This window comes from Cupressus sempervirens, chromosome 7, assembly GCF_028749045.1.
Source record: "Cupressus sempervirens isolate cs-2001-9-10 chromosome 7, ASM2874904v1, whole genome shotgun sequence".
Taxonomy (NCBI): domain Eukaryota; kingdom Viridiplantae; phylum Streptophyta; class Pinopsida; order Cupressales; family Cupressaceae; genus Cupressus; species Cupressus sempervirens.
In genome coordinates, this window is record NC_143124.1 from 553,234,849 (window position 1) to 553,247,452 (window position 12,604).

The following is a 12,604-nucleotide window of genomic DNA, read 5'->3' on the forward strand; positions in this document are numbered from 1 at the left end:
ACTGAACAGCACTTTATTTTAGAATGTGAAGCCTACAAGAGTAGTAGAGATAAATTTGCGGACACTATCTGTGACAGTTCTTGGCATAACCTATTCAACGAAGAGTACATTGAGCAATTGGGTGGACTCATCATCATCCTACACAAGCAACGAACATTGTTACTTAAGTCTGCTTGAGTTGTCTTGCTGTCCCATAGGCTATTTTTAGCCTCGTGGACGTTAAAATTTTATCTATCTATCTATCTAATTATGTATATTGAAAGGATATCTCTCGAAGACGATTCAGAGATTCTAAGTTTTAGTCGATTCAGAGACGATTCACGAGATTCTAAGTTTTGGTTCTTTGATTTGGAAGCTTGCATATTAAATTGAAGAAAAGAAAAATTAATGGAGCCAACATTAGACTGAAAAATTAATGGAGCCAACATTAGACTAAGTGTCGAATCTGCTAAGACACTTGGAAATAAAATTGTGTCATCCACCTCGTAGATGAAGAGTCAGAGGCGTTGGAGGAGCTGACGGCATCACGCAGGGAGAGATGTATGAGAGAATACCAAAAAAAAAAAAAAAGATTTCGCTATACTACAGAGACGGTGAAGGATTGAACATTTATCGTGGAGAATTGATTGCAAGGCATCCATACTGGGGCTCGAAGGGCATTAACCCTTCCGGCTGACAGTCTTGGCATTAACTCGTAGAATCACGTTGAGAAGTTCTACAAACGGGTTGCTTGATTGAGCTAGCAGTCGACTACAGGAACGGCTGGGAGATAATATCTGCACGTAGGTAACTACATTGGTAGCTGTTTTTGCGATTATTTCTATTATACACGGGTGGAAGCTTGAGATGATAAGTCAAACATGAGCTTGAATCGCGTTTGGAAAGCGATGTAGTCCCCACCGTTGCTGCTCATATTACTCTGAAGTTTGAACATAGTTCTGCCAATGACATATACATATTATGGATTATGAACTGGAGCAGCAATTGATATTTAAATTTAATACAACTGTTGGCACTTCCAGTGAAGGGAAGAGACAATACTGAATACCTTCGCAAGCATCTCAGAGCATCTATACAGCTCACAGTTGTGAACATGGTTGCAAACAAGTAATTCAGAATCGTCATTAACAGGTCGGTCTATTCCGTTCCTGAATTTGTAATTTTTTCCTAAGACATTTCATTAAGTGAATTTTGAGAAATAATAAAGTATATCTGTTAATGTAACACAATTTGCTAGAGTTACTATTTATTATTGTATATCTTCTTACCTGAACTGCAACACAGCCATTTAACATTAAGCAATACTTTCCCCACCATAATGTCACAATGAGGCTCAGTAGAACATTGTAAACAAACTGTCGGCAGAATTTTTAATAAAAGAAAAAGTGGACAGAAACCGTCGGAAAAAGGGGGTGGGACATCTCAGCACATGCTCCTTATTTTTGTATCTGTAACAGCTCGATATACTGCCGATGATCTCATTTTCAAAAGTCAATACTCACCTACAAAACTGCAAGGATAACCATTGCTCAGGTACAAGTAAAATAGACTCGTCTTCTTTTCATTCGTGACACAACTGCACATCTCCATTTCAAAGAAGACTTGCCTTTTTCGTATATGAAAACATGCATCGACTGAATTAAAAAAAACTCCAATTTCAACACAATACCATGCACTTCTCTTCACAAATGGTTCCATCATGGTCAAAAATGACTCACATCGCTTTCAATTACAAGCACATCCGTTCTTAATGAATTTGAAACATGATGTTGAATAAACATACGGCCCATGTTCTTCATGCCCCATACAATTTCTCGCTGCCACGACAAAAAAATTATAACGCTACGGGTCCGATAAAAAATATGGCCCAGAAAGTAGCTGAACAGACAAGAATCTGAAACCATTAATGGACTGCCCCAACTCATCCGTTGCACATAAGGACTTCATTAAAAACGATCATTGACATAAGGGCCCGTTTGGTTGCTGGCATAGGAATTGAGAAATTAGAATTGAGAATGAGAATGAGAATGAGAATGCAGATTGTGAATGGGAATTGAAAATTTGATTGGGACTATGTTACTTCCATGTTTGGTTGTACAAAACTGAAAATCTAGAATATGCTAATCTAGCGTTTAGGGCACTGAGAGCTGCTTCATTTATCACCCACCTTGCTTCGTTTATCACTCATGTAACACTTGATTTCTGCTTCATATAATACCAACACTTGTTATACACACAGCTTCTCACTGTTTTTTGCATTGGCGATGGATCTGTACTGTTGAATTCAGCGAATAGCACTGCGGAAAAGAATGCAACTCCAAATCTAACGCTGAGGGGGGTCTCATTGATGATGCCAAGACTGCTGTAGAAAAGCAATGCCTAGGGGTTGTGTCCTGCGCCGACATTATTGCCTTGATGGCCAGAGTTGCAGTATAGATCTCTGTGAAAATGGTTGTGTGAAATCATCTTACCTTCAGATCTGAAACAAGCGGCGGCAAATGATTGACATCCAGAGATTCTATTCTTAAGAACAAAAATGCATTGCTTGTGGGCATGTCGGATTTTATACCAGAAGACAAGTTGCCGTATGAATTTATGCTGTCAAGAGATCTCTGAAGAATTTGACGTGTTTCAAATCGATGTTGTCTTTCAGGGTCGTTGCGTTGAGTACCTCTGGATCGTCTCGTTCGATCTTCATTTTTTTGTCGAGCAATTGGAAGACGGAACAGATTTCAAGCAGTGCCAATATGATTTATTTCATAACCTGCTTAACCATGGATTCGAAAAGATTATACAATTTGGAGGAATGAGATTGGGAATAGGAATAGCTATTCCAATTACAGGTATTTTTGAGAATTGATAAATGCTCATTTTGGGGTCAAGATGGGAATACGTATTCCTATTCCCAATTCTGATTTGACGCCCCAAACAGAGAATACAAAATGAATTCTAATTTTCCATTCCTATTCATGTTGTATTCCAGCAACCAAACGGGCCCTAAGTGATTCATATTTAACTTCACCCGTCATATTTAAAATCATCGAAGTTAACTTCTGGTTAAAACACCTGACGACGGGTCAATTAGTCTGACTTGGCACAAGTCAGCAGGTAAACTAGACAAGTCGGTAGCTTAAACAGACACTAAACCAGCTCAAGCATACAACTAAGCAGCTCAAGCACGCAACCAAATAGCTCAAACAAACAAACAACCAACCAGCTGAAGACCGAAACCAAGTAACTCAACCACACAACCAAGCAAATCAAGCAAATTCACTATTACTTAAGTAATCCACTGAAATTCATACAGCCTAGATCATCAACCTTTGACATCAATGACAACATATTCAACAGATTGTATGCAAAAGACTAATTTTTCAGAGTATGACGCCAACAAAATTTCAACCTAGAGCTAGTCAATGAAATTAAAAACAGTGCACCTGCTCATTTATGTGTCTCGAATGCAGGGCCATTAGATATGTTTAACAATGAACCATTAATAAAAAGGTTAATGAAAAATTTATTGATAATTTGATATTCAAATCTAAAGAGACAGTTCTTAAATAGGTCCTCCAAACAATAGGACTACAAAGAAGATTTCTATAAATCAAAATTCTAAAAATCCGGCTAGTTGTTGAAGGTACTATTTGTGAGGCTTGTAACTTTCATAAACAATGTGTTCCTACTACTATGAACTGATACTCTTTCAATTTAATAAAAAAAACTAAACATGCCAAATTGTCAATTCAATCCTCGTATAAAATAAGCCAAGAAACAAGCATTGATCAATTCTACCTGTATAACTAAAAATACATCCACACCAAAAATCAAACTGTGGCCCTTGGTAAGTCTCTAATTTTCCTTCAATTTTATCATTTGTGTAGGAGAAAGGCAGTTACGTTCATTTGAACATGGATCATTTTAATCGTAAATGTGAATCTACACTAAATGATTAAACTGGGGTCCATGAACAGGCACAATCAATTACTATTTCTAGAGCAGAGGATCTAACATTTATATTGACATACAATGCACCATACACAAATACTATATGCACACCAATTTTTTACCAAACCAGGATTCAAAACAAGGAACTTGTTTGTATTTCACTTTTTTATTATTTATTATTCTCTCTAAAACAGAGATTTAACACGTTTTGGGGAAGATCACTTCATTGCCAATGAAATTTGGATATATAAACAACCATTGACTTCAAATATTTTGTGGATATTAAATTGTTAGAAATTTTCACTTACGCTGACAGCCCATAAAAGTGACTATAGGGGCCTACCCGTAAAATACATATGTTAACTTTCCAGACATCAAAACCAATTAATTCCAGCATTTTGAAGACCACCTGTGAAAGGAGTTGCCATATATACTTCAATTTTCAGAATATGATATAATTTTCTAGGCATTAATCACAAAACTACTTCCGCATATTATAATATATATATTCATAGAAATGGGACAAAGGCATAATTATCACCTCAGGTGACAAGAGAAACTCTGATACACCAGCAAAAATGCCAAATAAACCACCATAATTCCTGTCTTCAAATAGAAAATCATAAGTTATACTGCAGTCATCCACATAAATCCACCATCCATCATCCATTTCCTGCAACCTGGCAATGCATTATTCCCTCTGTGTTATAGAAAGATCCAGTACAATCAATGAGAAAACAACATTCAAATTTCTTCTTTTCGAAAAACCATTTGCCACTTGCATATACTCCCAATATTATAAAACTTTATTCCTTTGGATATCGTAAGTATCCTCTGGAATTCTCTAAGATAAATTTCTGGATCTCATTATATATAATCCCATTGGGAGTATATGGAAGTTGTAAATGATTTTCTTAGAAAGAAGAAATTTATTTTTTTTATGTGTGCATTCCTTAATGTACGGAAAGCATCCTCTAAAATTATCTTAAGGTAGATTCCATTAAATAAAAGTGTAATGTCATTGCCATCCAAAGTGCAGCTTTCACTTTATCACTTGCAAGTTGCACTGCTTAGATTTTCTCCTGTTGAAACCCTGTTAACAAGATGAATAGAGAAGTGGCATTAAGCAGTTGAACATTGATAAACACACTTCTTGCATACGCAACTTACTGAAATCTGAAAATCAATTAAGACAGGCACAAAATTTACACTAAATAATATTCATTAACATCCCGATTTGTACTTAACAAATATTTGTGTTATACCGATCTTCTATCTAACCATAGGTGGATTGAAAAGGATTCATTTACTCAAGTGCTCGATTAAGAAGCCTAAGCCTTGAATTTAAAATTTGTACACGAGGTAAATATTTTCGAACCCTAGGTGAATTTTGGACGAATTGGACCCGAACTTGGTAATGGTTCGAACCAATATGTGGTTCGCTTTCAACATGTGCCATTCAGTCTATAGAAAATAAAGCCACCCCTTCGAACAGCAATTGCACCTCCTTGAAACCCTAAAAACAGTGTGCCCAGACACGTGACGTGTCAATAGGCTCCAAACGCAGTTTATATATTCTAGGTAATATGAAGATAGCAATAAGACATCCAGTGATGAATCGCATTCACTTAAGCTGCCATCCCTTGTATTCTGATTTTATCTTCTTAAATCTGCATGCTCCAAATGAACAGCAGCGTCCATACAATGCCACAACTGTAGAATGATACGCCTCGACTGATATAATATTATGAGCCAGCAATAGCCATATGGATGGAAATGCATATGACAGAAAAATGTGCCTCCAAAACTCGTACAGCTGTACGGCTGGAAATGCCTATGAAAGCAAAACGTGCCTCCAAAACTCTTCCACAACACTACTCAGCAATTCTGATATGTACTTTGAAGATCTCAAACAATAAATAAAAAACCCTCAATATATTATTTATTAATTGAATGCAAATGCCAGCTGAATCCCCAGATTGTATCTTTTAACAGCATAGAGATTGTTGTTCAAGAGGGATTTCGCCCTCAAGAACCCTTAAACAAACTCTCTGAAGAGCTCAAAAAGTCTCCAAATTCTCCAACCCAAAAAAATGCCAAATGATTTTATAACATTCTCAAGAGGTTCCGCTGTCTTCACCAATCCATGTTTTATAAAACATTTCTTCTTGAATAAGTTTCACATACGAACATAAAAATAGCCCTCTTTTAAAACAACATTGTGCAACTAAGTTAAGGGGTACAATTCACTTGAGTCATAAAGCAAAGTTGCCGGTTCGGGTTCAGTTCCAAGTTCGAAGTTTGAGAACCGGTTTGCAAGTTCGTCAAAATTGTGGAAAGGGGTTTGGGTTCGTTTTGGGTTCATTAGTACAAAAACATGTAATATATATATATATATGAAGCATGAGTTAAAACTAGAATGTAGCATAGTAGCATAAACACATTTAAACAACAAAAACTTTAAAAGACCATAAACAGTTAAACTTGTAATCATAGTGATCATACCATCATATAGTAACATAGTTCAACCAACTTCAACATCAAAGATTCAAAACATTTAAAATATCAAGTTCAAGTATCATTGTTTCAGTTCATTGTTTAACTAATGGAATGAAAATCTATTAATATTCTAAATTCTTAGTTCTAAGTTCTTCAATCTTCATCTCCTTCTTCATATTCAATTTATGTTGTTGACAGTTAGGGGAAAGATGCAAGCATCGAAACCCTAACACAGGGCCACATTGGAGTTGGGTATACTGGGAATGGTTGTCACATAACGAGAGGGATATGAATTTGCAGTTTCAGGTCTGTCTATTTCTGATGCTTGAAATGTACTGGAGTTAATTCATAGACATTGTTGAATGGAATGATATTCGCTTTTGGTTATTTCAATAAGCATTATTGTTGTATTTTGCATTTTGTAATTGCACTTCAATAAGCATTATTGTTGTATTTTTACATCAGCAAATTGTCATTTACAGAATCTCTTTGGTATCAAAACAACAAACAAATAGGCAAAATTTTATCTGCAATCAAGGAGGGACATTTCAATGAGATCAAAAGCTTAACATCTTGCCATCCTTGTGGGTAAATAATGTAGGGAACAGGCAGTGATATGACAGATTGGAGGATTCAGCCATTAACACATCATTATAACCTGAGAAGAACTAGGGCACGATTAAATGCAGGTCAAGAAGAACAGGAAAATCAGGAGGAAGAGTTTATTACAGTTGAGCAGGTTGTTGACAATATGGGTGACAGTAATGCTAGGGATCCAGGAGAAGAGATAACTATGCAGTTATTAACTTATTGGATACATTGGCACAGAGACAACGATTAGCTAAACAGAGAGCACAGGCACAGAATCAGAAAATGGACTCTTTAATACAAATGATGGCTAGGCAGCTAAGTATAAATGTGAATGCAGGTGGCAATAATGCTGGAAATGGAGGTAAGAATAATGCAGAAAACAATGGTGGGAATAATGCAGACAATAATGGGGTACATAATGGGCAGAACGATGGAGGTGCACAGGTTGAGGATAAACATGCTCGAGACCCATTGTTCCTACCTTTCCACCCTGATTTCCAGTTCAGCAGGGACAGGAGCCTCAGATTACTGAGTTGCAGTCTCAATTTAGGAGAGATTGGGAAAGTGGTGGATAAGCTTTTATGGCAGCCATTACTTTCAGCAAAAATATGGATGTGAGGTTGAAACACATGCCTCGGACAAGTGGTAGGGGACAACATATTGATTTTCAAAAGAAAGTAAACTTTATTTGCCTTATTTTAATGGATCCAGTAAGATGACTGCCAGGGCATGGGTAGTCAACATTGATATGTATTTTCTACTAAACCCAATGCCAGAAGAAGAGGCCATAAAATTTGCAGCATTACATTTGGATGGTCTAGCACATGAGTGGCAGCACCATGGCATGGTCACTTTGGGACATGACCTTATTTCTTCCTTCATTGATTTCATCAAGATGTTGATTGAACGTTTTGACAAGGAGGACCCTGAATTACACTATAAAGAATTAGCCCAACTTTAGCAATGGGGTTCAGTAGATACTTGCATCGCAGAGTTCTAGAGAATATCAATCTTAGTCACAGATATCTCACTCAAGGGATGGAGCCTCTAAAGGGATGGATTAAGCGTCTAAATTGGTGTCATTTATGTATGGCCTGGTAGACCCTCTAAAGGGATGGATTAAGCGTCTAAATTCAGCAACCTTGCAAGAAGCCTATAAAAAGGCTAGAGACAAGGAGTCTTCATCTTCTAAAGATAAATTCCAATTTAAGGCATCCACTACAAAGAAAGATAAGGATAAGAAAATTGTCCAGAAAGAGCCTCCATCTAAAAACGAAACAACAAGGTTAGATAGTGATCAGCTCAATGACTGAGGAGAAACAAACTATGCTTCCAACGTAGGGAACCGTGGGACCTATCTCACAAGTGTCCTGTAAAGGCCAAGGCAGCCCAAATAGAGTATTTTTCAGTAGAAGAATCAATTTAAAAGGATTAGGATACACAATCTGATTTCGTGGACAGCAAAGAGACAAAATCCACAGGATATGAATATAAGGGATGTAAAAACAGTTGCAGGGCTCTCTAGTGATGACCAAGCAATAACATTTAGAGTGAGGAGCATAATACAGGGGCAGCAAGTAATTACTTTGATTGATAGAGGTGCTAAGCATAATTTCATATCAGAAAGGTTGGTTGAGAGAACAGGACTTCAGACAGAGGAGCACGAGTGCTTTAGAGTCATAGTAGCATGTAGACATAAACTGCATGGCACACGTGATTAATGACATGCACCTCTAGATGGGAGAGTGTGATATGGTTGGGAAGTTTTTCATCGTTAACACAAAGGACTATGATTGTATTCTTGGCATGACTTGGATTGAAGCCACTTCATGAGTTCACTTTCAACCTTGACAAAAAAGGACCTGAAATTTGAACATCGAGATAAGAAGGTGAAAATTAGAGCACTGACAGATGGGGGATTAAGGTAGTATCACTTACACGGATGGAGAGGTTGATATGACATGACCAGGTAGAGTGGGAAGCAAGAATCATGGTGATGCCGGAGGAGAGTGTGCAGAAAAAACATGATTATTCCCCATAGGTTCATGAGCTTTTGACCAAACGCTCTAAAGTGTTTAAGGATACCAGCAGTAAGCCTACTGGACAGGGGTATGAAGCATGTGATAGAGCTCAAGGAAGATGCTAAACCAGTGATTATTACTCCTTATAGGCATTTGAAGAGATATGAGGATGAAATTGAGAAGGCAATTAAGGAGCTACTTGAGATGGGCCATTTAGACCTAGTATTAGCCCATTTGCTTCAGTAATTGTTTTACTTAGGAAGGATGGGACTCTTTGGATGTGCATAGACTACAAAAGAACTGAAAGAGGACGATGTTGTCCAGAAAAAGGGTAGTTAGACAATTACGGTTGTGTCGTTTCATTGCACCATTTTGTACATTATAAATATTGCGAACACTTTTACATTTGGCATCATTATCATTGTTCGGAACATTGTTATGTACTGAAAAGCATTTGATGATGAATAGTATTTTGCATTGAATATATGTTTTCTTTCCTGTTCGCTACGGGCTGAACATTTCACGCCAATGCTAATTCGAATTCAGAGTAGTATGGAAGGACGGAGATAAATGGGAAGAACAAAACAAGACAAATGACAACGGCCAAACTGAAATTTTTGAAGGAGAGCACGAGGCAGCGGAAAACTTTCAAATTCTGTATCGTGTAGGGTTGGAAACATTTGTACGAAGGGAAGCTGCGGAGAACGGGGTTACCACAAATAATGTGTGGGATTACATGCACGTGAGCCCTACCATGACCAAATTCCTAGACCAACTTCCCCAACGGATTGCACAAGCCTACGTGGCATAGAAGTGACGTCGGGGGAAGCAAAACGCGAGGAGCACCATCAAGGAACCCTCAAGAAGTTCTACGAGGAGAGAGCCACACAGTGGCAAAAAACTGAACAATGAGCCGTTACGCCGTGGTATCTAGGGCACTCAGAAATCTGTAACTGTCGTCGCATAAGTCGACATATAATGTATACAGAGTAAATATATAAAAGAGTGTCCTATTTTGTTTTATTTTGTAATGGTTTATGTGAGATGCCCAATCTTTTAAATAAGAATAGAAATTTGAGGGAAGAAATCGACGAGTTACAAATTGTGCATGGCGAAGCTGAACGTCGACGGAGAATAAGACAAGTCGCTGGGGAACAGACTGAGGGGCAGCCAGAGGAATCACCTAGTATGGTGGTTGTAGCGAGGTTCACAGGAACCAACGAAGGGTGCCACAATTCGTCAAAGCGGCGAGGATGGAGCAACTAGGAGTTGCTAGCAAAAACTCGACATAGACTAGCAGTGCTTGAGGAGACAAAGGAGCAATTTTTGCATTCATCACGTACACCACTACGAGAGCGAACTTGTGAAGAAGTAGGACAAGAGGTGAGGCCAACAGAAGACAACGGGGGCAAAAGGAAGTGTTGGAGCGGCACTACACAGTGGTCAGAGTAACCTGCCGAAGCCAACTTCAAATAGTTCGGCGACACGATTGAGTGATAGTGGTAATCAATGAGCAAGAAGCACAATGTCTAAAAAACAAAAACTCCTGAAGTTCACAGGCGATGGGAAGGAGCATCCCGTGCGGCATTGTCATACGTGCGAAACGATATGGACGGCCAATTTAGTCATGGATGCAGAGGAGTGGTTGAATCAATGTCCCGCCAGCCTACAGGGAGTGGTGGTGGATTGGTTCTCCGACATGGACAAGGCAAAGATCTCCACATGGGATGATCTAAAGAAAGAATTCCAAGCCAAATTCTGACTACTCCGCGATGATAATGAGGTTGTAGCAGAAATCTACAACTGCAAACAAGAGAAGAAGGATACGATTCGAGCCTACAATCGAAGGCTTAAAGATCTTAGCCGAATGGGAACTCAGTTGGCGGATGAGTTAAAGAAACGCTGGTTTATAGAAGGCCTCTGCGGGGCGTTAAGAAGAAAAATGAAGATAGTTCCACCTACGTCATACACTAACGCACATGACCGTGCCTTGAATCTGGAAAGCAAAAGCAAAATGGCAAAGAAAAAGAAGAAGAGAAGTAAATCGTCATCATCCTCTGAAAGTGATGAATCCTCCAACGAGGGAAGCAGTGCTAATAGTGAGGAGGAGCCCAGCAAGAAAGTGCAAGCACTTCAGAAAGACTTGAAGCAGATGCGCAAGGAATTCAAATCAATGATGAGAACGGGTGGTCAAATGGAGGAAGGAGAAATTTGATGCACAGATTGCAAAGGAAAGGGCCATTCAAAAGAAGTGTGTTCGAAGGCGATGTGTGATATCTGTCAGGTCCTCGAGCATTCTATAAAGGAATGTCCATTCAACATGAGGACTAGGAGCCAACAGATATTGTTCACACAAGAACAACCATCCACGTTCGGCAAAAACAATGAGACTCAAGGCAACACTAATGCCACATCTAGCGGCCACCAGAACAACCGCCGAGGTGGACGGGGCGGAAATGACAATAGAGATCGAATTCAATATGATTCGAAAGGAAGGCCCATAATCCAATGCCGGGCATGTAACCAATGGGGCCACTTCGCCAGAGAGTGTCTGAAGAGCGACGCTCCACAAAAATTATGTCGATGGTGTGGTCCAAGAGATCACGAAGATGCTAATTGACCGAAACAGGTAAATCTCATTAACATCAATGAAGAAAAAGTTCTAGTTGTCACCCGCAACTAGGCTAAGCAGGCCACTTATCTTGACCCCCGCACAGAGAAGCAAAGGCTGAGGGAAGCACGGGCGGATGTAGAAAAGCAATGAAGGATAAAAAGGATGGTAAAGATGCTATCCCTTGGCGACCAGAGGGAGAAAACAGTTTGGTCAACCAGATCCTACAAATGGAGGTGCTCGTCACAGCACAAGATCTATTACAAGTAGAACCACAACTCAAAACGGCATTATTAAATACGCATGCAACCACGATGGAGACGAAAGGACAACCAACGGTACCAAGAGGGTCGGCGACAGACCCCATGTTGCTCACAGTAAGCAATGGCCGACATCCGACGGTGGTCGAGATGGGAATCCTCGGAACCATCTTGACGGACACCATCATGGATGGTGGCTCTAGGGTGAATGTTCTCCCCAAGGAGACATGGAGGAAATTGGGGAAGCCGACCCTGGGCTGTCCACATTCAACCTACTAGGCACCAACCAATAGGGGATAAAACCCCTGGGGACCTTAGTGGCTCAACAAGTAACTATTGGCTCCGTTTGTGTTGGATTTCGTAGTAATCCCATTAAAAAAAAAGGGATATGACACCATTCTTGGAAGAGGATGGCCGGTGGCTGCAAAGGTAAATCATAACTAGAAGAAGAATATCCTATCAATGGAAAGTGGAGGGCGGAAATTTGCAATTGATCTCCAAACCCAAGTGGTAAGTGAAAAAGTGAAAAAATGGCCTTGTTGTCGGAGTCTAAGTCAAACGAAGAGCACTAAAGAGATGAAGGCAGAATGAATCTGAACAACAAAGGCATCTTAGAATTGGAGGAGTGCTCAGAAGATGAGATAAGTTCACTAAATGGGCTTTTTCATTAGCAGATG

The 12,604-nt window shown here is 39.2% G+C and overlaps 1 protein-coding gene across 5 annotated transcripts in view; it reads right to left on the reverse strand.

Annotated features, from left to right (window-relative positions):
• Window positions 1-4,077: 4,077 nt before the first annotated feature.
• LOC149547975 (dehydrodolichyl diphosphate synthase CPT3-like) overlaps window positions 4,078-12,604 on the reverse strand; it is a 40,887-nt gene continuing 32,360 nt past the window's right edge. Inside the window, exons 2-4 of one of the 5 annotated variants that reach the window (XR_016353949.1) lie at window positions 4,971-5,038; window positions 4,487-4,618; window positions 4,204-4,354 (exon numbers count right to left, since the gene is read on the reverse strand). Coding sequence is in view for 2 of the 5 variants with exons in the window: in XM_089792008.1 (XP_089648134.1) it covers window positions 4,250-4,354; window positions 4,487-4,551 (170 nt within the window). In the remaining 3 variants the exon portion in view is untranslated. Of the gene's footprint in view, window positions 4,355-4,486; window positions 5,039-12,604 lie in introns of all 5 variants that reach the window. The other 4 variants (XR_016353950.1, XR_016353948.1, XM_089792008.1 and 1 more) reach the window with 4 other exon arrangements.